Source organism: Phycodurus eques, chromosome 8 (genome assembly GCF_024500275.1).
Source record: "Phycodurus eques isolate BA_2022a chromosome 8, UOR_Pequ_1.1, whole genome shotgun sequence".
NCBI lineage: Eukaryota > Metazoa > Chordata > Actinopteri > Syngnathiformes > Syngnathidae > Phycodurus > Phycodurus eques.
In genome coordinates this window covers 12445283-12472992 of record NC_084532.1, presented here as the reverse complement: position 1 = coordinate 12472992, position 27710 = coordinate 12445283, and the positions used below count along the sequence as shown (strand labels likewise).

Genomic DNA, 27710 nt, shown 5'->3' with positions numbered 1-27710 from the left:
CTCCCGGTTCCCATGGGTTTTCTACGTGTTTTTTCCTATATTACAAAAACATGAATGCTAGGTTAATTGAAGACTAAATTGTCCATAGGTGTGAATGGTTGTTTGTCTATATGTGCCCTGCGATTGGCTGGTAACTTGTTCAGGGTCTACCCTGCCTCTGGCCCGCAACCCTAGAGAGAATAAGCCTTACAGAGATAGTTAATAAATAGATAATTTGTTTTTTTTTTTTTTAAATAGTGCAAATTTCTGCAGAGCAACATTCTAGTTTGTATCATTTTCAAAACTTAGCATGTTATAATTCCAACTAATATACATAAACAGCAATATGATCTTTTTGGTAAATAAACGGTATACATTTATTCCGTGTACTGAAGTTGAATTTTTTGTTTTTTAAACTGACAAGTTCAAAAGCTGTGAAAAGAAACGTTTGTTTTTCCAATTGAATTTTATTTTTTCTTTTAAACACAAATGTAATAAATAAAGAACATTTGATAGGTCACTCCATGCAAACATGACTTAGTTTCAACATAAAAGATTTAGCAGCCATCTCGCTGATTTTATTTCAGACGAGTGTGCTTGCTCCTCATATGCATGATGCGTTATAACAGTGCTGCTAATTTAACATTGCAGTACCTGTATGAGAGAGGACACCCTATTGTCTTTGTACCCATACACACATATACATACATACAGTACATGAATCACTGGGGTAAACAATGACCGTTAGCACACCCTTTCAGTCAAACTAACAAAGTGGGAAGAATGAAGGTTTACATGGATGACAGTCAACTGTAGTCCAAATGAAGGTGACATGAGAACGAAAACTTTATCTGGTCTTGAACAGGAAATGGAGCATGTTTATTATTGTGGTTGCAAAAGTGCAAAATATTAGAAACAGATCCGGGTATGATTCAGTGCACGTCTACATCGCTGCAAACTACAACCACTATAGACATTTTAATACATTAAACATGTTAAATTAATACCAATCAAAACTGAACAGGGTTACCTTTGTAAAGGCATATTTCTTGTATAATATTTGTATTGTCACTTATTAGACGTGTACCCAATGTTGTGCTCAAAGTAGACCAGAAAGAAATGCAGAAATGTTCCCATTAATCTATTAGTTTTATTACATTATTCTGAGTTTATTTGTCCAAATTACAGACATGCTTACTCTTTATTATGTTTCACTAATTGTATTTACACACATTTAAATAAAGTGGAGTAATTTTGTAAAATCTTTTGGAAATACAGCTGTGAATGGTGAAATCGATCATGAAAACGTAACGACATGCGCACACAGACACACATTCACACACACATATAAACAAAATAAGGAACATGTGGGTATATTGTATGGACTTTGCAGACATAACTAATAAATGCTTCCTTAAATTCAAGCAGAAATTATTCTTTAATATTGAGTCCAGGTCCACATTTGATTCTGTCCAAATGGTGCCATTATGTGGATCAAATATGACGCAAAGTTTGAAGGGGCATCACAAATACTTTCAAGCTTTAGTGCAACTAAACAAGGTGAATGCTCAAAAGGGACAACGAGTCACAAATATGCAGCCGTCCTCTGTTCTGTGTTGTAATGGTCTGTGGTCTTCCTCCTGACTGAACTATGGGAGGTCGTGTCCATAAGTTCCACTCTTGACCCGGAACAGCTCCCCCACCCAAATGAAAAAGAAAAATATATTCCAAGAGAGCATCTTCTGACAAATCTTCCTTATTTTAAGGTCCATCTTTCCATCTACGTCAGAGGAGGTCAAGGAGCGAAGATGTGAATATTACAATTAGATGAGAGGGGTGTGGGTGACGTGTTAACGTCCAGCAGCCCATGACTGTCAAAATCTATTAATCAGTGCATTTTACTATTTTTTTGGTGAAACATTACCTTTAATTCTCAAGAGTTCTGTAAAGCAGAGTAGAGGAACAAACGGACATGAGACATTCTCCATGTAAAATAAACTTTTGGCTTTACATGTCTGACTACTCCTACCTGTGTTTTTTTATTTCTCCTTGTGTAGAGCTTCTATGAAGGCTTCAAGCTTCTCCTGGATCTCTCGAACTTTCTCTGCAAAGAATCACAAAAATCAGGTTTCGCTTAGACACTGTCAACAGTCATACATGGAGAGAAATGAAGAATCCATTCTCCAAAGTAGATCATCCATTTGTACAATCCGGAATATGTTTGTGATAGAGAAGGCCCACCTCTCACCACGAGGTGGCGAGGACACATCGGACCTTTCCCTGCCGCAGGGCACCCTGCCAGCGCCCCGAGCTACCCTTTTGGGTGCCTGGGCAGCTCACGGGCAAGCTCCGTTGGGCATGAAACGGGTGGCGCACGTCTGCTCCAAACGTCTTGCGAACAGCGACACCCGGGCTTTGGCCGCTCTGCCTTGGAACTCATTTTCTTGCTTTTTCTTTTTTCCTTCCTCCTTTTTCCACCAAATCCACCTATTCCCCGTGCGGAACGGACGGGCCAAACATTCGGGAGATCGACCAGCCTGCCTAAATTGTGTTCCACGCAACGTAGGTCCAACTTGCGGTCTACTAAAGTACAGATTGGTGCATATTTGGGTTTAAATGAATGAGAACAGAAACACCCAGCTCTATGCATTGTCACCGCACGCTCAATCCACCCTCACATCACAAATTCAATCTCCCTGTAGACTCCCAGTTAGATTTCATTAAATTTTCTATAAAAATCCACTACCTGTATCATTTGTGTGTGTTGGGTTCGACAAAAGACCTCTGGTTATCGAGAACTCTTACCTAATTCCTGTAGCAACCTTCAGATTACGAGACAGACTATTTTTGTGACTTTGTCCTGAAGTTTTACACATCTAAAAAGAGACGTGGTTCCCCTTTACGAGATAAAATAATTTGATTCAATCCTCTTTGTCCCCATCCATCTATCCATTCTCAATACCACTTATCCTGTTCAGGGTCACGGGGTGCTGGAGCCTTTTTGGGCGAAAGGCAGACTACACCCTGAACTGGTCACCAGTCAGCAGCAGGACATATATTGACATGGACAACGACTCACAGTCACACCGTCATTAAGTGGGAAACTAAACCCACACAGCCTGCACTGAAGTCAGGCGAATGCACCACTACACCATCAGTGACTCCCTCCATCTAATGCCTCGAATTTAATTTTAATTATTTCAAAACTTGGCACAAAGGGACAAGAATACCCAATAACAGAGTAGTGAAAGGAGGCGTGACCAAAGGGTGTGTCAATCATCTGCACACAGACACCGCGCTCACACAGTGGCTAGCGGGGGGGGACAGCCTCTCGCAAAGGAGACGACTGTTTCTTTCCCGGATTATATATTATCGGTTAGCAACAAAAGTTAAACAGAAGGAATTTGAGACCTCGTTACTTCAAATCAAGGGTAAACATCTACAACCCCAACTCCAAAGAAGTTGAGACGTTGTGTTAAACAAAAACAGAATACAAGGATTTGCAAATCATGTTCAACCTATATTTTATTGAATACACTACAAAGACAAGATATGTAATGTTCAATGTTTAACACAGTGGTAAACATGACCCTGTCCCATCTTTTTTGGAACGTATTGCAGCCATAAAATTCCAAGTTAATGATTATTTGCTAAAAACAAAGTTTATAAGTTTGAACAGTAAATATTGTCTTTGTAGTGTATTCAATTAAATATAGGTTGAACATGATTTGCAAATCATTGTATTCCGTTTTTATTTATGTTTAACACAATGTCCCAACTTCATTGGAATTGGGGTTGTACAAGAGCAGAGGTAGAAACACGCAGGTGGATTACATCTTGTGCAGACGATGTAATCTGAAGGAGGTTACAGACTGTAAGGTAGTGGTAGGGGACAGTGTGGCTAGACAGCATAGGATGGTGGTGTGTAAAATGACTCTGGTGGTGGGGAGGAAGATTAGGAAGACAAAGGCAGAGCAGAGAACCATGTGGTGGAAGCTGAGACAGAAAGAGTGTTGTGCGGCTTTTTGGGAAGAGGTGAGACAGGCTCTCGGTGGACAGGAGGAGCTTCCGGAAGACTGGACCACTACAGCCAAGGAGATCAGAGAGACAGGCAGTAGAGTACTTGGTGTATCTTCTGGGAGGAAAGGAGAGAAGGAGACTTGGTGGTGGAACCTCACAGTACAGGTTAGCTAAGAAGAAGTGGGAGACTGAGAGGGCCGAGGAGAGGTGAAAGGCATACATTGCGATGCAACGTAGGGCAAAGGTAGAGATGGCAAAGGCCAAACAAGAGGCATATGATTACATGTATGCCAGGTTGTACACTTAAGAAGGAAAAAAGGATCTCTACAGGTTGGCCAGACAGAGGGCTAGAGATGGGAAGGATGTGCAGCAAGTTAGGGTGATTAAGGATAGAGATGGAAATATGTTGACTGGTGTCAGTAGTGTGCTAGATAGATGGAAAAAAATACTTTGAGGAGTTGATGAATGAGGACAATGAGAGAGAAGGAAGAGTAGAAGAGGTGTGGTGGACCAGGAAGTGGCAATGATTAGTAAGGGGGAAGTTAGAAAGGCATTAAAGAGGATGAAAAATGGAAAGGCAGTTGGGTCCTGATGACATTCCTGTGGAGGTATGGAAGCATCTAGGAGAGGTGTAGTTTTTGACCAGCATGTTCAACAGAATTCTAGCGGGTGAGAAGAGGCCTGAGGAATGGAGGAAAAGTGTGCTGGTGCCCATTTTAAGAACAAGGGTGATGTGCAGAGCTATGGGAACTATAGAGGAATAAAGTTGATGAGCCACACAGTGAAGTTATGGGAAAGAGTAGTGGAGGCTAGACTCAGGACAGAAGTGCGAGCAACGGTATGGTTTCATGCCTAGAAAGAGTACCACAGATGCATTATTTGCCTTGAAGATGTTGATGGAAAAGTACAGAGAAGGAGCTACATTGTGTCTCTGTGGATCTAGAGAAAGCCTATGACAGAGTACCCAGAGAGGAACTGTGGTACTGCATGCAGAAGCGTGGAGTGGCAGGAGTATGTTAGAATAATACAAGACATGTACGACGGCAGCAGAACAGTGGTGAAGTGTGCTTTTGGTGTGACAGAGGAATTTAAGGTGGACGTGGGACTGCATCAGGGATCATCACGGAGCCCTTTCCTGTTTGCAGTGGTGATGGATAGGCTGACAGATGAGGTTAGACTGGAATCCCCGTGGACCATGATGTTTCCAGATGACATTGTGATCTGGCAGTGAAAGCAGGGAGCGGGTGGAGGAACAGTTAGAAAGATGGAGGCATGCACTGGAAAGGAGAGGAATGACGATTAGCCAAAGTAAGACAGAATATATGTGCATCAATGAGAGGAGCGGAGGGGGAAGATTGAGGCTGCAGGGAAAAGAGATAGCAAGGGTGGAGGACTTCAAATACTTGGGGTCAACAGTCCAGAGCAATGGTGAGTGTGGTCAGTAAGTGAAGAAACGGGTCCAAGTAGGTTGGAACGGGTGGCGGAAGGTGTCAGGTGTGTTATGTGACAGAAGGGTCTCTGCTAGGATGAAGGGCAAAGTTTACAAGACAGTGGTGAGGCCAGCCATGATGTACGGATTAGAGACAGTGGCACTGAAGAGACAACAGGAAGCAGAGCTGGAGGTGGCGGAAATGAAGATGTTGAGGTTCGCTCTAGGAGTGACCAGGCTGCATAAAATTAGAAATGAGAGAGAGCAGACTTCGATGGATTGGACACGTCCAGAGGAGAAATAGTGAGTATATTGGTAGAAGGATGATGAGGATGGAGCTGCCAGGCAAGAGAGCTAGAGGAAGACCAAAGAGAAGGTTGATGATGTCGTGAGGGAAGACATGAGGGCAGTTAGTGTTAGAGAGGAGGATGCAGGAGATAGGCTTACATGGAATGAGGATGACACACTGTGGCGACCCCTAACGGGACAAGCCGAAAGGAAAAGAAGACGACTCCATTAACCTTTTTTTCATGTGAGGCAATTTTTTTATAAACTTCTTTGCTTCAACCCAGCATTGCTGCTTGTTATAGTTGAAACTTGTTGGCAAAGGCAACTAAGTTATTTTAACGAAGCCATCTGGCTCTTAAACTGAATACTTTCACTTTAGCTGCTTCCTTAAACATTGCTGCGACCTATTGGCCACTTTGACGTCTCATAATTCTTGCAATCTTACACCCATCTGAAAAATGTACAAGCTCAAATGATGTCTTACTGAGATCCTCGGCCAGTTGGACCCGGCGGCCAGTGATGAGCTGAGATTTCTTCTCCATATCCTCTCCAAAGTCATCCAGCACCTCCTTCACGTTTTTCTCCAGTCGGCGGACTATTGACAAATAAGTACAACACACTCCCAAAATACATCTATATTTTCAACTTTAATAACAATGTATTGCAACAATCTGTACAAATCACAGAATAATCAAGTAAAAGCTATGTATGTTGGAGAACAGAGTACCACTCGAGACTGGTCTTTCTTTACCTTCAGTGTTGGTGAGCTGCTGTCGTAATGTGTTGGCTGTGATGACCAGCATCCTCTGGATTCTCCAGAACAGAACCACATCATTGCACTCCAACTGGGGGAAATGTGCAACAGCCACTTGAATACAGCTAAACTGAAGGTGACAATGACAACCTTAGAATGTTTCCTTTCTTTTTACCTCAGAGTCAACAAAGTGCCTCTGGTAGTAGTAGAAACCCCTTTTGCAGAGGTTACAGTGGGACAATGCTTTTTGCAAAAAGTGTCGTCGATATAGCTGATGCCATGTGTCTTTGATCTGGAGAGAAAATCAAGGAGTTACTCAGTAGACCACATTATAGAACAATTATTACAGTACAATAAAATGTCAGTATCGTGATCTCACAAGCACTGGGTCTACTTCGACCGCTCGTCCCTCTAGGTTCTTCCTGACTGTGGTGACCTCATCATTGGCCAGGTAAGCTGTGTGCTCATCGTGCAACTTCAGCAAGCGGTCCAGCTCAGCTTTTGTTTCATTCCTGACGTGCTGCAAAGGGAGAGATACAGGTTAAGCACTTAATCATGTGGTACCTATAAAACAAGAGAGCCACTGAACAGTGTAGAAACACTACCTGATCTGGTGTTCGGTTCTTCCAGTTCATCCACCTCTCCTTCCAGTCTGGACCCACCATGTCTATGATTACAGCTTCAGCTGCAAAAAAACAATAAGGGAATATTAACATATAAAACATTTTTTGTAGAAGCGAGTTCATCTGATCCAGTCCAAGATCTAAGAGCCATGAGTGATGCAATGAAAAAAATTAATCTGCACATAAACTTAACTTCATGGTTGATGCACTTCCTTCGACAACGAAGCATTACACTATTGATTTTTAAAAAAAATTTAAAACCAAAACAGACCTACTCAAATGTATCTAAACTAACTATTTTCACTCGATATTGTCTGAAACACATCCAGACTTTCAAACTTGAGGCAACATAATGCCGCAAGGCTCCAATGGAATGACGAAATGGTGGAGTTATACGACACTTATTAGACAGTTGTGTCGAAAAGAGTAAGTAGATTTTTGATCTCAAACTATTCTCAACACTTCAAATTGGTTCATGTGTAAAAATAAAATAATCTGAGGAAACACCAATAGTATCAATTTGTGGAAAAAATATTACATCGACCATATTCGGACAAATGGGGTTTCTGCCTGACAGTAATATATTAGGAGCTCCAATGGAAAAAAAAAAAAGCTTCCAACACAAAGCACAGCACATACTGTCTTTGAGTCGTGACTGCAAGGTTTGTTCCATGAACTGAATTGCTGCATCCCACTGAGGCTTGTCTGTGATGGAACGGTCTTCTAAGGCATTGTGTTGGATTACTCTCTGATGGCACACACCACAACAAGAAGATTACAAAAGGCCAGCTGACATATATGGCCTTATATTCAGTTAGCCAGAATATGTTGACAATGTGTTTACCAGGCTGTCCATGGCCCTCTCGTTCCACTTGTGCCTTTTGATGCTCTCGTCTTTCACAGCCTCCTTCAGCTTGTCAAAAATGTCATCCTGGTCTTTGCCTTTGTACTCGGCCATGAAGCGAGCAAATTCCTCCTGCAGCGTCTCCCAAGCAACCTAAAAAACATTTTTTTTTAAATTAGTAATGACATAGTAAAGTACAGAACTAATCATATGCAATAAATTGTAAGTATCAAATAATAAGTCGATCTAAGTGTAATGGAGATTTTAAAAGTTGAAATACACAAAACCCGCAATATTCAAGCTAGCATTGCTAACTACTTCATCACAGTCATTAATTTTATTTATTTTTTCTCCTTATACCTACCTAGTTTGTATATTTTTTAAATCACTCTTTTTTTTAAAAAAATTGTCGATTGGTTGGTTTTACGTAGCCGGATGGATGAATAATTCTGATTGTCTTTTTTTGTAGTTTAAAGATTGAGTACAGTGTTGGATTTATATGTATTACCCCATATTTCAACAAAATAAATCCTATATGGCAGTAACAGTGAACAGCAGCGTGTATATAATGATGTTTTATTCAAGACATCCTTAGATTTATGGAGAATAGCTATGGTTTTTGACATCTTGGTTTTCACATTGAGATTTCAAGCACATTTGATCAGCAACTCCAAGGAATTTAGTTTCATAGACTATGTAGCTTAGTGGAGTTAATCATGATATTGGTCCGTTTATTCATCTTGTTTGAGTTAAATTTAGTGACAATTTGTGGATGTCAGTTTTTCAATATTTTTTATTCATTTTCCAGTGGTCAGAAGCTGCTCCAGTTTTTTTCCCTAAACTGTATAGAATTGTGACATCAGCAAAAAAGCACACATTTGAGGATTTTGGAGATATTACAGATGTCAAAGTATAATATAAATTACATGGGGGCCAGTACAGACCCTTGGGGTAGCCCATAAGTGATCTTCAATTTATTTGAGTGTTCGTTATTAAATTGCACATATTGCAATCTGTTATCCAAGTAACTTTAAATCCAATTATAAACCAGACGTCGAATGCCAGATATATTTTTTTCATTAGTATACTATGATCAATAGTAGGCTTTACACGATACGGATTTTTGGGTGCACCATGGATTGTCCATAACGAACACCATGTTCGTTATGGACAACGAACAGCACAAGGGTGCCCACACGTGCCCTCGGCACCAGGACACAAGGTCGCAGTTTGATGATCGACTTTGTGGTCGAGTCATCGGTCTTGCGGCTGCATGTCTTCAACACTCGGGTGAAGAGAGGGGCGGAGCTGTCAACTGATCACCACGTTGTGTTGAATTGGATTAACCTTCAAAATTACATTATACTGTGTACAGGTATCCAAGAACAGCTCAATTAATGGCTCAACATATTTCAGGTTTTTACCTCAAGGGCTTTGTGCGGAAGCTGCTTGTCAGTCCACTGCTTCAGCTTAATGTCTATGGTGGTGTTAAAGGTCCCAGAGTCCATTGTTTGTGCAGCTGGTAGGTAGATGTTCTCTATAACATGTGTGGAAACACGTTCCCACAGCTTCTTCTGCAGGATGGCTTCCCTGTGACGGTACAAAATGAAATATGACAACTTCCAAGGACTCAAGATAAAAAGGTGACAGCATTTGGTTGTTGTATTTGATTGCTATTAAAGTAGTCCTAACATGCTTGATGCTAAAACAAGGCTGATAGTAACCAAATGGTATCTATCAATGAGGTGACAGAGAGAGATATAAAAAGAGTGAAATTTTTTCAGCAGACTCACTTTCAAGTGTATCACCACAGCTATGATTGCACTTGACTGTGGATTCCAATACAGTTTCACTGCGACCCTGTTAGCACTGAAGTCAACCCACTGTATGCCCTAATGGCATTCTGACAATGGACCAATGCCACACTATGTCCCCATGAGACCAAACCAGAGCTGTGACTCATTTATCACAAACAGATGCTCATATTTCAATATGTTCCCCCTTTTGTTCTGGACAGCAATCTTCAGTCAAGAAGAATGATCTCCAATAGCGCAGGTTGGACAACAGGGCCACCCCTATTCATGTCCATGGACCATTTATCAAGAATATTGATCGCAAAGAAATGATGGCAAGCATACCGGGCACAATCAACAGTATGCATAAAGCCCTATCCCTACATCCCTCCTTAAATACAGTGCCGTGAAAAAGTATTTGCACCCTTCTCAATTTCTCATTTCTTTGCATAGTTTCCCCACTTTGTTTAAGATAATCAAACAAAAGATAACCCATGTCAACATAAAATGCAGTTTTTAAATGGTGATTTATTATATTATTATAAAAATCTATTCAAAGCTACCTGGCCCTGTGTGAAAAAGTAAATTCCCCTTGTGAAATCATGAATTAACTGTGGCCAATCACATTTTTTGGAAAGCGGAGTTAATTTTCAGTGACCACATAAGAGTTCCAAGGCGAAAACCACAACTAACCAAAAAGAAGGCTCGTCTTGCTATTGCCAAAAAAAAAAAAAAAAAACTGAAAAGTTCCCTAGTCTTTTGGGACAATATTCTATAGACTGGCGAGAACAAAGTTGAACTTTTTGTCTTGTTACGTCTGCTTTAAATGTAACACAGCATTTCAAAAAAAGAACAGTCAAACATGATGGTGGTAGTGTGATGGTCAGGGGCTCCTTTGCTCCTTCAGAACCTAGACAAATTGATGTGATTGATGGAAGCATCAATTCTGCTTTTCACCAAAAAATCCTGAAGGAGAATTTTCGGCTATCAGTTTGTGACCTCAAGCTGAAGCGCACTTGGGTTCTGCAGCAGGACAATGATAAAAAACACACCACCAAGTGAACCTCTGAATGGCTAAAGAAAAAAGAACAAAATAAAATAAATAAATGAATGTTTCTGAGTGGTGTAGTCAAAGTCCGGCCTTCAATCCGATTGAAATGTTGTTGTTGACCTTAAAAAGACCGTCCATACTCGAAAAGCCTCCAGTACTGCTGAGTTAAAACAATTCTGTAAGGAAGGGTGGGCAAAAATGCCTCCACAGAGATGTGAAAGATTCATTGCCAGCTATAGAAAATGCCTGATTTCAGTTGCTGCTGAGGATGAGGAAGTTATTAGGTTTAGGGGGCAATAACCTTTTCCACACAGAGCTCGGTAACTTTGAAACATTTTTTCTCTTTAACAAATAAAAACACCATGTAAAAACTGAAATAATTTTTTATATGGGTTATCTTTGTCTGATTTTAAATGTTTGATGATCTTAAACATTAAAGAGGGGAAACTATCCAAAAAAATAAACAAAAACTGCTAACCAGTCGTCCGCCGTGCCGCCTGAGTAGAGGATATATTATATTAATTTCAAACTGCATATCACTGGTGTCGAGTGGAATTCCCCAAAAAAAGACGTTTGTTGAGCCATTAACAATCATTGCATCGTCGAAGAGAGCTAACCTTTTTAACACTTAAGGTTTTGGTCAATCATTTCTAGTAATGACAGACCCATGTGTGAACAATAAGATTGACAGTGTTGGAAAGGTAAATTTGTTTCCGAAACTACAACCCCAATTACAATGAAGTTGGGACGTTGTGTTAAACTTAAATAAAAACAGTATACAATGATTTGCAAATCATGTTCAACCTATATTTACTGTTCAAACTGAAACTATTGTTTTTAGCAAATGATCATGAACTTAAGAATTTTATGGCTGCAACACGTTCCAAAAAAGCTGGGACAGGTGGCAAAAAAGACTGCGAAAGCTGAGGAATGCTCATCAAACACCTGTTTTGAACATCCCACAAGTGAACAAGCTAATTGGGAACAGGTGGGTGCCATGATTGGGTATAAAAGGAGCTTCCCTGAATTGCTCAGTCATTCACAAGCAAAGATGGGGCGAGGTTCACCTCTCTGTGAACAAGTGCGCGAGAAAATAGTCGAACAGTTTAAGGACAATGTTCTTCAATGTACAATTGCAAGGAATTTAGGGCTTTCATCATCTACGGTCCATGATATCATCAAAAGGTTCAGAGAATCTGGAGAAATCACTGCATGAAAGCGGCAAGGCCGAAAACCAACATTGAATGCCCGTGACCTTCGATCCCTCTGGCGGCATTGCATCAAAAACCAACATCAATGTGTAAAGGATATCACCACATGAGCTCAGGAACACTTCAGAAAACCAATGTCAGTAAATACAGTTCGGCGCGACATCCTTAAGTGCAACTTGAAACTTGTATTAATTGTATTCCGTTTTTATGTTTAACACAATGTCCCAACTTTATTGGAATTGGGGTTGTAGTTCAAAACTCAGTTTACAAATTTTTAAATATTCTTAATTCATGGTTCACAATTTTTCACCAAGTTTCCCATTAAAAAAAAATAATTCATAGTATTGTTTTTTTCCCTAATATGTTGCTCAGAGCAAAAGTAATGTTGCATTCAAAATAAGAGCAAGTACATGTAAATAAAAAGTGAACATTGGACATGTTCAGATAAGTGCTTAACTTCAGAAAGAAACTTCTGTATTGCATCTCGTCACAGTCTCAAAATTGTACATTTTAATTGAACAAACTTAACAATTGAACAGTTTTAGAAATTGTGTTTGTTCAAAACCTTAAATAATAAATTAATTAATTAAACAACGGCGTTTCAAACATGCACTTTTAATAAGTGCTCCCAGGGGGAAGTGTATACAAAAATGACTGGCCCTTCCATTATATCATATTTTTGTGTTAGGGTTCATGTCAATACAATACTGTACATATGTCTACAGTATTGTCCATAGCATCTTTGCATTCAATATGCCTTGAAAGACGAGCCCATTACTCAGTTCAGTCAACTATACAACCATACATTTTTTCTACCGCTTATCGTCAGGCTTCTCGCCTCTTGCAGCCAACTACAGGCCAATGCAAAGAGTAGTCAGTCACTCGCACGTCAATTATGAAGTGGACAGTGCTAGTGAATTGATCAATTAATCTACCACCCTCTCCATCAATCTCCTCAGTCTCAAAGACAATTCAGATCCTATTTGTAACACATCCTCAGTGCATTTTTCATTTAATTCTGGTGTATGCATACTGTGCCTGCAGTTGGTGCTGTACCTCAAAGTCCCTTTTAAGTGATGTCTTCTAAATTTGACACACCACAGAGAAGTGTTGTTAACAACCCTGCTAAGGAAAATCAAAATGGTGAAAAAAAAAACAAGACATTCTCTCTCAAACGCTGTGGGGGTGTTCGCTCAATGCGCTGAAACCCCTCCTCGCGATACTGTCAATCAAATACTACTACCATAAGCTGGATAAATGGACGCTACTTCGCCAAGCCTCTTTCTTATGCCTACACAAAAGAATATAAAATTTGAGCCATGAAAAAAATACCCGCTGAACGCCTCTGGTGGCTGGAATATATCCCACCAGGTTGTCATGGGATTTTTCCACGCCGTGGCAACGCCAGTGTGAAGACCCAGTCCAGTCTTTCGCCTTCTCGCCATGATGTGTGTACACGCATGGCCAAAAACAAGGCACTCTAAAACGCCATGCCAGCGGACTATCCAAAGGGAAAATTTATTTTTTGGCCGTAGAGATAGCTAGCTAGATAAATGCACGTCGCAATTGAGCCAAATAACCACTCACGAGAATGAAGGCCCTCAAGTTCTTATATCGTGAGGGAGGGGCTACTCAAACCGGACTCCAACGTGTGTCACGCAGTGCGGTTTCAGCCACGCCCACCCCCCAAAAAATCCGGAAAATGGATGATGAAAAACAGTTCAGTCATTGTAATTTTAACCAAGAGTTGGTCAGGGCTAGACAGCAACACCTTTCTGAAATCATCAGTAAGAATTTCAACAATACTCGCACTCTGTTTGCTGTGGTTGACAAGGTCACAAACCCCTGAATCAGATATCTCCAGAAGTCCTAAGAGCAGATAAATGCAATGAATTTGCTTGTTATTTTAGTGAAAGAATACAATCCATCAGGTAAAATATCAACACAAATCAGCAAAATGATAAAATGATACTACATCTGAAAAGCCACCCAGGAAAAACTCTTATTACCATGTCAGAATTTGATAGTTGAACAAAAAACTGTAGAGAAAACAGTTGAGCAGCTGAAACCATCAACGAGCTGTCTTGACTCAATACCATCTGACTTTTTCAAAGCTATTGCGAAGTCTGTGCTCGCTGATTTGCAGCAAATCAATTGCGCACTTCAGTAAGGCGAGTTTCCTAAAGCTCTTAAAGTACCTGCCATTAAGGATCTTCTAGAAAAATAGAACGCTGGACGCGTTGATGTTAGGAAGCTATAGACCTATCTCAAATCTCCCTTTCATAGCCAAGATTTGAGAAAGTTATTTTTAATCAACTCAGCAATTTCTTGAACTTAAATAGACTTTTTGACAAATCAGGTTTCCGAACTTAGTACAGAATCTGCTCTTATCAAAGTGCTAAATGATATAAGGTTGAATACTGACTCGGGAAAGGTGTCAATTCTGGTCTTGTTGGATTTTGATACGGTAGATCATAATATACTGCTGAACAGGTTGGAAACGTGGGTAGGACGAAATGGAACAGTCCTTAAATGGTTGAAGTCCTACCCTTGGATCCAATTCTTCAGAACTTTAATTTTGACGATCATAGCTATGCAGATGACACACAGTTATATCTAGCCATGTCTCCAGATGACTACAGCTCAATTAAGGTGTTGTGTCACCGTAAGATAACTGGATGAGCCAATATTTTCTTCAATTAAACCACAACAAAACTGAAATAATTGTTTTTGGCAATAATGAAAAGAGGATTGCTATTAGTAAATACCTGCAATCACTCTCTTTAAAAACCAAAGACCAAGTCCGAAACCTTGATGTAGATTCCGACCTGACTTTCAACAGTCATATCAAATCAATTACTAAAGCTGTCTTCTACCATCTGAAGAACATATCCAGAGTGAAGGCTTGCATGTGCCAAGCAGACCAGGAAAAGCTCATCCATGCTTTTATCTCATGTAGATTTGACTATTGTAATGGTCTTCTGACTGGACTCCCCCAAAAGAGCATTAAACAGCTGCAGCTCATTCAGAATGCTGCAGCTCAGGTTCTGACCAGAACAAAGAGGTCAGAGCATATTACTCTAATTCTAAAGTCTTTACACTGGCTCCCAGTCAGCTTTAGAATATATTTTAAAGTTCTGCTACTGGTCTATAAATCACTAAATGGTTTAGGGCCTGAATACATAAAAAAGATTTGACAGAGCACTTTATCCACCCAGTTATTACTCCTAGTGACCCGGAACTATTGATTCTCTCTCTCTCTCTCTCTCTCTCTCTCTCTCTCTCACACACACACACTTAGTCCACTGTTTTCTTCCTTCTACTCGCATATGGTTCTTTTCTAAAAAATATGGGGCTCATATGAGCTAAGTCAGAAAATGCGCGCCATTCACCCGTCCAGTTAATTCTGTCAATCGAGCACCTTCTCGCCATTTACGCACATTTTGATTTACAGTGCTGTGACCCAAGTAAATGTAAACTGGTGTTTTTAAATGGTGATTTCAATTATTAAGGGAAAAAAATATTCAAAGTTACCTGGCCCTGTGTGAAAAAGTAATGGCCCCCCTAAACCTAATAACTCCTCAGTAGCAACAACTGAAATCAAGCGTTTTCTATAACTGGCAACGAGTCTCTGTGGAGATATTTTGGCCCACTCTTCCTTGCAGAATGGCAAAGAGTTTTCGAGCATGAACGGCCTTTTTAAAGTTATGCCACTGCATTTCAATCGTATTCTAGACTTTGACTCGGCCACTCCAAAACCTTCATTTTGTTTTTTCAAGCCATTCAGTTGACTTGCTGGTGTGTTTCGGATCGTTATCCTGCTGGAGAACCAAAGTGCGCTTCAGCCTGAGGTCAAAAACTGATGGGTGAACATTTTCCTTCAGGTTTTTCTGTTAAATAGCAGAATTCATGGTTCCAACAAGCACAGCAAGTTGCCCAGGTCCTGAAGGAGCATCGCAGGCCAAGACCATTACACTACCACAACCATGTTTGACTGTTTGTATGATGTTCTTTTGCTGAAATGCTGTGCTACATTTACGCCAGATGCAACAAGACACACACCTTCCAAAAAGCTCAACTTTCATCTCGTCAGTCCATATAATATTTTCCCAAAAGGCTTTGGAATCATTCAGATTATTATTATTATTATTATTTTCTTCTAAAAAGTAAAACGAGCCTGGTGTTCTTTTTGGTCAGCAGTGGTTTTCACCTTGGAACTCTGCCACGGATGCCTTTTTTGCCCAGTCTCTTCCTTATTGGTGTATCATGAACACGGACCTTAATTGAGGCAAGGGAGGCCTGCAGTTTTTTTAGAAGTTCCTTTGTGGCCTTTTGGATGAGTCATTACCGTTCTCTTGGGGTAATCTTTGTAAGCCGGCCACTCCTGGGAAGGTTCACCACTGTTCCATGTTTTCTCCATGTGAGGATAATGGCTCTCCCTATGGTTCACTGGACTCCTAAAGCTTTAGAAATGGCTTTTGTAACCCTTTTTAGAGTGATAGATGTCAATTACTTTATTTGTCAACTGTTCTGGTATTTTTTTGGATTGTGTCATTTTGTTGCAGCTTTTTTCGATCTTTTGTCCGATTTGATTTTGTCGGGACAGATTCTGTTTCAGTGATTTCTTGACTGAATAGGTCTGGAGATATTCAGGCTTGGGTGTGATTAGTGAAAATTAACTAAAAATTGTGATTAGCCACAATTAATTCATGATTTAACAAGGGGGTAATTCCTTTCACACACAGGGCCAGTTAAATTTGAATGCTGAATAAATTTAATCACCGTTTAAAAACAGCATTTTAAGCTCCCTTGGGTTATATCTGTGTAATATTTACATTTGTTTAATGATATTAACATTTAAGTGGGGAAACTATGCAAGAATATAAGAATTTGAGAAGGGGCCAATACTTTTTCACTGCACTGTAATTAAATGCTCCCATGGCCCAAGCCTCTGATGGCTGGTGACAGTGAGTGCACACGTGGCTCTTTACACTCACTGACTGGCCAACAGCCGTAATGTGTCCCTACCACATTCCGTCGACGGCTGAATGTCGGCATATATCATATTATAATTAATTGAGGAAGACAAATTTAGCGCCAGCTGCCAATTATTTATGAACGTCAGGGGTATTTGTGCTTCAAACATGCAGCATAGCGGCTTGGGAGTTTGTCTGAAAGTCCCCCTTACAACAGCTGCAGTCATCTTAATGGGACGATGGTGTGTTAAAGATTTTGAATAATTTGTTATCCATGTCATCGTCTGTCGTGAAATCCGTTTAAGTGACTCGCCTGCATGTGTGGTGCTAGTATGGTTGCTGGGCAGCGTTGATAAACAACTGGCTCACTCGCTATTGCTGGCCTTCCAAACAAGCGTTCATTCATAAACAGAGTATTTGCATTAAATTACATTCATTGTATTGTATTTATTTAATAGAGAATACAAAAACGCTCTTTCAAAATAGCCTTTTAGATGAGCAATGCTCACGTCTCACTGGCAACAACTAACTGTTGTATCGGCTGCGGGGGTTTATTTCACATTTTAAAGGAGGACATATTTTGCAAATGGATTTCTATTGGAATCACATTTCAAGGAAACTGCACATTCCGGGAATTGCAGCATTCCTAAGATTCAATGAGTCACGCCTCATAGGTGGCTCCGCACATATTCGCCCGGTATGCACAAGGGGGTGTCAGAAGTCATTAGGGTAGAATCGGCGCACCTTGACAGCATGCAAGCCAGGCGTGTAAAAAGACTTATGCACCAATGGGAGAATATGGCCCATAGTGGATAAAAGCATGAATTGGGCCAGGAGTGACCTTGTTAAGAGCAATGCCAGTGCCAGGCTCTTTTGTAGATGACCATCAGTATGCAGGTGCTAGGTTTTCCAAAAAATTTATTTGTCAAATAAAAGGTTGTATGCATCTGCATATACCTTTTCACAATAATTTTTTGTAATATTAAATTATCTTACCAGTGCTGTGGGGTCACCTGACTCAAGCTGATGACTTCATCCAAGATTTCATTTTTGGCCTTTTCATATAGTTCATTCTGCAAAAATACATTTGTATGATCAGTTCATTTTTAAATCACAAACAATTAACTTTGTCCATTAAAGTGTTATGAACTGTATTTGTTATACAGTTCATAATGTAGTCACATGACAGTTCCTTTTTCCTGCTCTCATGTCAACAAGTTGTATTTCTGGAGAATGTGTTGTCATATTTAAGAGGTAAAGTGTGTGTGTATTTTTTCCTACCCGGTCCAGCTCTCTCAGACGAGGGTAGTTGTTTTTCCACTCTGTCTCCAGGTTGAAGCGGGAAGCTGGAAAAAAAATAAAATAAAAATAGTTAGTACTTCAATCATGAACATATAATTCATGACTAAAATTTACACTTATTATGACACGCAAGTATATATATGAAGATCAGACATCCAAACACCAAATGCATGAAAAAGGTGACAAATAAATTGTAGGGAAAAACTACTTGAGTAAGAGTAAAAAGTACACAGTGAAAAAATTACTCAAGTATTGAGTAAATTTTTTAACAGCAGCATGAACATCAATTTAAAAACATTACAAAATTGAATGTGAATGTGCAAATTCTGATGTTGCTGTGTGCACGTGCGTGTGTATTAACAGCCAAAACTACAACAACAAAAAAAACATTTTTCCCAAAGTTATAAGTGAGTGGAAATATCCATGTTTGGGCAGACAGTGTCAGACAAATACTATAATACATGGATAGCTGTTGTTTTTGTTCATCTAAATGTAAACACAAGTAGTGCGAGTAAGAGTAAAAAGTATATACTGAAGACATTTGGGTTTCAGGTCAAAAGATGAATTTGAGACAAAAGTTGAGAATTCTAGCATTTATTTCATGGTATTTACATCTAGATGTGTTGAACAACTCAGGACAGAGCACCTTTTGTTTTATGCCACCCACTTTCCAAGTGAGCAAATATATTGGAGCATGTGACTGATGGGTGTTTCCAGTTGGTCAGGTGTTACCGTTTAGATTGATTTCTTAAACAGTGCTTTTTTTATATATAAAAGGTGGACCACACAAACTATCAATTGGATACCACTGGACACAAAGCGACCACGGCAAAGACCTAAAAGTAGATGGATAGCTGAAATCATTGCAAAAACCGGAATACACTGGCAACAAATTGCAAAATTGTCGTAGTAGTTGGAAACGTGAAGAAGAGGCCTTCGTCCTGCAGTGGATAGATAATGGCTGCTGCTGATGATGATATATATATATATTTAATATATAACATAAATCATGGCTAAACAATGAATTGTTAAAAAAGAAAATGCGTACCTGACCATCACGAGTCATACATGATCGTCTGGAATGCTCATCACCACCCGAAACTTCATGCCAATTGCAAAATCTGTTTTATTTTAACATTTGTGTATTAACCGTAGTTTAAACAACAACAAAAGCATTTCCATAAAAAATAATAATAATTAAAAAATAAGTTATATTCCTAAAATATGCTTGTTTACTGGGACAGCTGGGCGTGCATGAGTTGACTCTGCCAGCCCCACGGAAGAGCTCATGCAGGAACAAACAATTTGATTGGATCGGAATCAGCGTTAGTCCCGCCTCCTGCCCGCCCACTGAGTTTGATGGGCGAGAATGACAGCTTTACATTTACATTTCATGGTGGCACGGAACTCGGAGCAAATAAATAAATGAATAAATATATATTTAAATAAATCAATAAATACATATTTAAATTAATATTTCATTACATTTATTTATTTAGTTATATATTTTATTTATTTAATGACATACGTATTTATTTAATTTTGGTAGTCTTGGTCCTCTGTAATATCCATACATCCCTCCATCCATTTTCTATAGTGCCACAAATCAACCATGAATGTTAAATAAGCATAAATGTTAAATAACATATATTCAACAAACTACTCTTAACAAAAACACAAAAAAGACTAATGTCTCTATTACTGAAATAATTCAAATTTGCATGTCGCAATGAATTATAGGAACCGCGTGGCTTTTCCATAATCATGCTAACGGCTACTAGTCCAAATAGAGCGTCCCTATTGTCGCCCAACCTCGCTGCCCTTTGCAGTTGGGGCATGGAATGCTTGTTGCATGTTATTTTGAGGCACCCACCCCCAGCTACCTACGAGCTACAGATAATGCTAAATACGAAGCCGAGCCGCGGAGACGAACATGTGCCTCACGATTGACTGATAACTCCTTTTGGTGTTTCAGCTTTCGAGTCTCAGTTTTTCAGTTGCTGTTTTAAGTTTCGTTCAAGAATTTTCATTTTGGTGCATCACAATAGAAGAGTAAACTAAAAATATGAAAATCCTCAAACAGAGGTTAAGTGAATGTCATTAATCACCTAATTACTGACAGACCTCTCGTCAAGAAAACCTACAGTGCTCCACAAATTTATTAGAACACCTGCAATAATGAGACCATCGAGACTCATGAAATGCTTTAAATGCAGACTTTTCTTTCAACTACAGTTGAATTCCAGATGTTTTACCATTTTGAAAACAAATGAGAAATTTCACACTAAAATCACCAAATTCGAGCTGGCTTGCGTAGGTTCTCTGAGAAGTCAGAAATCGATCAACCAAAACAACTTAATGACAAAACCCAAATTTTCGAGTCCAGTAAAATTGTGTTTTTAAATTTATACAAAGGAAAGTAAATGACAAAACTACAGTGAGAGAGCTTACCTTTAAAGACGTCAGCTTGCTGCTCAACAGACTCTCTGACCATTTTCCAGAAGCAGTCTGAGACGGCAAGACTTAAGTTCTTTGTGGTCACCTGGTGGGCCTTCAACATGCCATCCCTAGTGACATAGGACAACTGATAGTCAGCAACACACTAATGAATGCCCCAAAACATTGCATTCATGTATAAATGCAAAGAAACCCTGCATTGTTTGATTTACCGCAATAATCTGGAGTTCTGAAAGAAGTCCTCCTCATAGTCCTTTATCGAGTCAATGCTCTCACCGCTGCTTCCTATACATGGTTTAGCAGCAGGAGAGATTAAGTCATTTTTCAAGGTCATACTAAATTAAATGACTAATATTAATTCAAAACAAGTTGAGGCAAATGAGAATATCTGGTTGACAAAATCAGTTAATTGATGCTGAAGAAATGCATCCACCTAATGGGAATTACCTTTTCCTGTCACGACAGCAAAGTATCCCAGGGCCTTCATGGGAAACAGCTTGCCCTCAACTATTTGTTGGATCTGAAATAAAATGTAGATTGTTGATACCCTGCTCCACCAATCTATGAGCATCAGATTAAATTAAGGATGTGTGCCCTCTTGTGAAGGAGCAACATATAGCTTGTATTTTTTGACCAAATATTCCTGTGCTGCATCCATAAAGTCTGCAAATATATTTCAAACAACTTGAAAGCGATCTCACTCTGCTCGGACTGGCCAGGTTCTTCTCGGCCAAGTCCACTTTGGTCAACACAAAGATGGTCCTTTTTCCATGGGGGTCCATTTGACTAACCAGATCAGTGACAATGCTCCGTTCTGCATCCACGCTGCCGTCTGTATGGAGACAGATTAGCATTAGGATTTACAATGCCACTCACTGTTACCTGCTGGCTTCAATAGTCACTTTAGTTGGAAATGCATGATCACAGCTCACCCTGAATGCAGAGAATGATTGCATTGGGGTTCTGCATGTAGGCCTTGCTAATACTGAAGATGGTCTCCTTAGTGTCTGATGCCATGCCTGTAGTCACCGTCTGGGACACATTTTAATATAGTTCATGAGCTATTTAATAAATTTTAAAAGGTGATGTAGACCACATTAAAAATCTTTGTATGTAGTAATTGTATCATAAAGTAACAATGAGGAAACCATGACTGTGCTGTGTGCCCTATGATAGGTTGGCGATGAGTCCAGGGTGTATCCCACTTCACACCCGAGCGAGGATAAGTAGTACAGAAAATGGATGGATGGACAATAAAAGACAGCTTTACTCACACTGATGACACCTGGTAAATCAACAAGGACCATTCTCTGGATTCCTGGGCCTTTGACACTCAAAGATATTGTCTGTTAATGAAATATACAATCAAATTCACCATTAATAAACATTTACATGTAAAAAAAATTATTTGCTTTCAATTCAAATGGAAAACTGATGTACAAACCTCACAGCTGACAGTTTGCCCTTCTTTCACACTCTTCCTCATCCTCAGCTCAATCTCATGCCTCAGAGCAGCTAGCTGCACAGCACGAAAAAAAAAGATTAGTTTCAGTGTATATTTCTTCTAGTGGGACAGAAATAAGTTTGTGTCTTACATCTTCCTCCTTGGTCAGATCAAACTCACGACCACTGTCCTTGAACAAAGCTACATGGTGGGGGCCTTCACTGAGGGTCACCTGCACAAAGAAAACATACTATGAAACCTATCAAAACTCTTGTCTTACACACATTCTATCATAAAGTATTACCAAGCAACTGTAGTGATATGTGATTTATACGTTTCCTGGATATATATGGTTATCGTTTTGTCTATTTACTTATATAAAACAAATCACAAGAAACTACATTTATTCTTGTCCCATGTACCTTAACAGGGGAACGTGTCATCATCTCTCCAGAGCCTCTGGGAAAGATCCTGGCCTGTGCGATCATCTCCAGCACGCTTGTCTTCCCAGCACTCTGATCACCCACTACAACCACCTTTAAGGACAGTAACGGTGGGAGAGAGAAGGGTGGGGGGGAAAGGACGCACACCTGGTTAAAATTATGGATTGATTTTGAAAAACAAGTTACAATATAAATTGCATCAAAATAAATAAATGCAATTGACAGAATTTGATTAGCTTTCCATGTTTTTCTAGTTGGACACACATCTTTAGACTCACTACTATGAATTTAAACTGCAACAATTTAACAGCCAATCTTCACTCATTAATTAGGCATCCAGTTAACCCGGTGAATGTTTCATACCCTGGGCAAATGGTCCTGTGTGTTGTAGTTGGCATCATAGTCAGACAGGATGTCCAAAACTTCAGAATACAGATCAATAAGGGATTTCTTAAAAAAAAAGAAAAAGAAAAAAGACAAGGCTTACTTTGACATTCTTGTTATCTTTCATCTCATCACAATTGTCCATTCTAAGGTATTGGAAACAATGGAGAATATTTGATGAGGTGCAACCAACCTTAACTTTTCTTTGGTGAATGCCTTTATCGTCTTTTTGCAGAACCACTTTCCTCAACTCCTTGTTCTCTTTCTCCAGTCTCTCCAGCATGCGCTGATACTTAAGCTATGAACGAATGACAGAAAACCTCCAGTGTCAGCAGGACTACCTTACATTCACTCACTGGACACATCACTCGGTAAATATATATTACAGGTGCATCGCAATAAATTAGAATATAAAAAAATTCATGTATTTCTGTATTTCAATTCAAAAACTCAGATTCCTTAAACTATTTTATGGTTTTATTTATTATTTTGAAGATTTTAGTTTCCAGCTAACGAAAACCCACATTTTCCCATCTCCAAGATAATAGAATGTTGCATAATACAGTCAAAAATATTTTCATATGGAAATGAGGTTGGAATTGGGCTTCTGAAAAGTATTTTCTTGTGTTGAATGAATATGTCTAAATTATGAGTTCCACTTTTGGAATGGCTATGCTGAAATAAATGAACCCTCCAACAGTATTCTGATTAACTGAGATAGACCTCTATACAAATGTAGCCCAGTGAGGGAATGGTATCTGGTACAGTTGTAGAGTCAGTCTGTCCAAATTCAGCATTCCATTTTCGATCAAGCATGAGCAAAAAAAAAAATGTAATAAAATAAACAAGTAATTAGCAATTAAAATACTGTAAATAAAACAGCTATTTCAGGACCACAGAACATCAATATTTACATCAAAACTGAAAGAGTGGTCTATGTTTAGGTGTGAGTCTACCTGGGTACGAAGCAGGTCCTCTTGGAGCTGATCTATCCTTTCTTTATCTGAGGACTAATAATCAAAGTAGAGAAAAACAAAAAAACAAACAATAACAAATTAAGTTAATGCTTCTTTGCTGCAGGACTTCAGGTCTTCTTTACATATGCACAAGCATGAAACCTGACACTGCAATCACTTGTAACATGCAAAACACAATAATTGAAGTGTCTGATAAAGAATAAAGGGACAGTGGGGGAAAAACATCAGGCAGACAGTCCTTATTCTGCTAATGCTCACCTGTGATGATGCAAAACAGAGTTCAAACCAAATGACATGAGCTCTAATATTGATTACGTGACCACAAAATGGTTCACAGGCAATTTAAGAGTGATTGTTCATTCAAATCCCATTGCGGTACATATTTTGTACATGTGCAGCATATTTGTTTAAATGATCACCAACAGGAGAGACAGCTCACAGGAAAAAATAGAATTTAGCAAGAAGAGAGGAAAGACAAACAACTAGAGAGTGATTGAAAGTTTGTTATGTCTTTCTGAAATGCACAAACACTTGTTTTTGAAACGTTAATAAATGAAAACTAAATATATTTAGAAGTGAGAATCCTGCACACTCCTTGATTTCACCTCAATCATATTCATTACAGAAGTTTCAAAAAGTACTGCTCACACCATGCAGAGGCTTTCCATTCTTTACCACATGCTCCCATACAGAAAAAGGAGTACAGTTGTTGCTCGCTGAGTGACATTTGGGACCAGACGATGAAGGTCCATGTGTGGCCTGCCAACAAGCTACTCGCACAGCATAATGTAGCCTGACAATCTATAGGTGAAGGTGATGGGCAAATGGACATTCATTGGAGGGGATTAACTAATACGGTAGCAGAGATTTTATTTACACAAAGACGGTAATAAATAAATAAATGAGAAATGTTATGTACAATCTATTTGCTATAAAAGAAGGCCCTTCCAATTCAACTTCTCTCTCTTCACTTCAAATGTGATGTGGTAACCCAACTTATAGAAACATTTGTACTGTCGCATGTAGTTTGTGGTGGTGTGACGCATATCCTAATTGTGCCACTTGAGAGCCAAAAATAGAAATTGTGTCCACTTGAACCATGCAGTGAAAAATCTAGCCCTTGTTAAGCGGTATATAGAGTCACGTCCAAAAGTATTGGAACGGCAAGGTCAATTCCTTTGTTTTTGTTGTATACTGAAGAAATGTGAGTTTCTGATCAAAAGATGAATATGAGACAAACGTTCAGAATTCCAGCTTTTATTTCCTGGTATTGATTGTATTGATTGTGATGTGTTAGACAGCTCAGGACAGAGCACCTTTTGTTTGAAGCCACCCACTTTTCAAGTGAGCAAAAGTATTGGAACAGACATTATTAAATTCACTTAAAGCGAATAACGTTTAATATTTGGTGGCATAACCCTTAATTGCAATAACTGCATCAAGCCTGCGGCCCATTGACTTCACCGGACTGTGGCATTCTTCATTTGAAATGTTTTTCCAGGCCTTTACTGCAGCCTCTATCGGTTCTTGTTTATTTCTGGGGGTTTCTCCCTTCTGTCTCCTCTTCAGGAGGTGAAATGCATGCTCTTTTAGGTTAAGGGCCGGTGACTGACTTGGTAAGTCCAAGACCTTATGCTTTGTCCCCCTGATGAAGTCCTTTGTTGTGTTGGTCGTGTGTTTTGGGTTATTGTCTTGTTCATGATGAAGCTTCTCCCGATTAGTTTGGATGCATTTTTCTGTAAATTGCCAGACAAAATGGTTTTGTAGACTTTAGAATTCATTCTGCTGCTACCATCATGAGTTACATCATAAATAAAGACGAGTGAGCCCGTTCCAGAAGCAGCCATGCAAGCCAAGTGGTGACATTACCTCCACCATGCTTCACAGCATCATAAGCAGAGCCTTTCTTTCTCTCGACTTTGGACTTTCCACCACTTTGGTAGAGGTTAATCTTGGTCTCATCAGTCCATAAAAAAAACTTTTGTGGCTCATATTTGTACTTCTTCAGAAAATCCAACCTGGCCTTCCGATTCTTTTTGCTGAAGATTGGTTTGCATCTTGTGGTATGGCCTGTATATTTCTTCTCTCGATGTCTTCTTCAAACAGTGGATTGTGATACCTTCACTCCTGCCCTGTGGAGGTTGGCAGTGATGTCGCTGACTGTTGTCTCTGGGTGTTTCTTCACAGCTCTCACAATGTTTCTGAAAAGTGGGTGTCTTCAAACAAAAGGTGCTTTGTCCTGAGTTGTTTAACACACCGAGATGTAAATACAATGAAATAAAAGATGGAATGGTTCATCTTTTGATCTGAAACCCAAATGTCTTCAGTATACAACAAAAACAAAGGAATTTACTTTGTCGTTCCAATACTTTTGGAGGGGACAATTTTTTTTTTTGCTTTCAATTGTAGAATGATTTCAGCTACAAGGTACAAGATTAGATAGCTGTGAACCGTTAGAGTGGGATTCTTTTGGGGATAGAGCGGATCTAAGCACAGTGGGACCTTCACCTTGTGTGTGTGATGAGTGGGACTGGGGTTCGGAGGCGGACTGGGAGCAGGCTCTGGCGGTGGGGGATGCGCATAATTGACTGCAGCTGCCCGCCGGACCTCCTCCTCATGCCGCTGGATCTGCTGCTGTATAAGAATGAGCTCGCCGAGCAGACCCTGCCGGGGTACGCCATAGTGAGAGACAGGCAGGAGCAGCAACACAAACAGCAACCAGCCCACAAGGCCATTGCTGTTTCCCTACATAGGGCTGACACATACTGTAGCGCACCAGTCACTAGCACTGCTTCTGTTCTAGCTTGTGAATGATTGTCCAGTCAAGGATTCAGCTATAGGAATCCCTCATCAGTCCAACACAACGAAGTTTGAGGCCAAACTTTGCGAAACTGACGGTAGAAGAGGAGACTAGTACCAAAATCAGCACCTCTCAGCAAGTGTCATCATTCCATTCTCCTTTATCACCAATCAAGACAAAAGAGCTACAACACTATCAAAGGTTGTCATGATTGCAGGCTGCTTAGATACCACAAATGATATAGTTGTAGAACTGAGTATTACAGACTAAAAACTTCTTTTAGGGGGGGGGAGAAAAAAAACAAAACAAAAAAACGTTGACGGCTCCAAACACTGAAGTATCATGATACTGCTGAAGATGACAATGACTAAGCAAGTGCATGGTATTCCTCTTTTAAGGGTGAAACACACGAGACTGCAGCTCATTTAATTTAGATCACTCCATCCCAACATGACAACATATTTGTGAAACATTTAGCATTACAAATACATCTCATAACTTTTAATTTCATCATGATGTGGACAATTGTCTCGCAGGACACCCCTCATTGACACAATTTGGACAATGATAAGCTACCAACTTTGTGAGACTGTGCCCCAGTGCACAAAACAAGGACCATCCAGTTATGCTTGGTTAAGGTTGATGAAGAATCCAATCAAACGTTGGGATAAACTGAAAGACCGAACAAGACCCTCTCATCCAACATCAGTGACCTAAAAATCTTGTTTCATATCTTCTCAAAACAGTGGATCCTGTTACGCATCATAACTTGGAGTGCACCAATAACTTTATCCATGTATTAAATGTTGAGTTGTTGTGTTGTATGCTATTTTATGCATCACGTTGGAGATAATTGCAGACGATAAAAAAGGACATCAGGGTAACAATGCAACATTCTACAACAGCTCACTTTCAAATAATTACATACACAAAAC

General features: G+C 39.6%; 1 protein-coding gene across 6 annotated transcripts in view; it reads right to left on the bottom strand.

Moving 5' to 3' along the window:
- Positions 1-426: 426 nt before the first annotated feature.
- Positions 427-27710, bottom strand: part of opa1 (OPA1 mitochondrial dynamin like GTPase) — a 36884-nt gene continuing 9600 nt past the window's right edge. For 3 of the 6 annotated variants that reach the window (XM_061683135.1, XM_061683137.1, XM_061683140.1), the window contains 25 exons: positions 26484-26639; positions 23955-24008; positions 23192-23296; positions 22978-23064; positions 22594-22707; positions 22323-22403; positions 22172-22246; positions 22002-22073; positions 21660-21759; positions 21429-21559; positions 21175-21247; positions 20940-21012; positions 20722-20837; positions 18250-18314; positions 17965-18041; positions 9362-9527; positions 7938-8090; positions 7733-7841; positions 7076-7155; positions 6850-6990; positions 6646-6762; positions 6468-6561; positions 6201-6311; positions 2009-2083; positions 427-1921 (listed from right to left, as the gene is read on the bottom strand). In XM_061683135.1, the coding sequence (XP_061539119.1) occupies positions 2019-2083; positions 6201-6311; positions 6468-6561; positions 6646-6762; positions 6850-6990; positions 7076-7155; positions 7733-7841; positions 7938-8090; positions 9362-9527; positions 17965-18041; positions 18250-18314; positions 20722-20837; positions 20940-21012; positions 21175-21247; positions 21429-21559; positions 21660-21759; positions 22002-22073; positions 22172-22246; positions 22323-22403; positions 22594-22707; positions 22978-23064; positions 23192-23296; positions 23955-24008; positions 26484-26639 (2415 nt within the window). In that variant the 3' untranslated portion in view covers positions 427-1921; positions 2009-2018. The remainder of the gene's footprint in view (positions 1922-2008; positions 2084-6200; positions 6312-6467; positions 6562-6645; positions 6763-6849; positions 6991-7075; positions 7156-7732; positions 7842-7937; positions 8091-9361; positions 9528-17964; positions 18042-18249; positions 18315-20721; positions 20838-20939; positions 21013-21174; positions 21248-21428; positions 21560-21659; positions 21760-22001; positions 22074-22171; positions 22247-22322; positions 22404-22593; positions 22708-22977; positions 23065-23191; positions 23297-23954; positions 24009-26483; positions 26640-27710) is intronic. The other 3 variants (XM_061683138.1, XM_061683139.1, XM_061683136.1) reach the window with 2 other exon arrangements.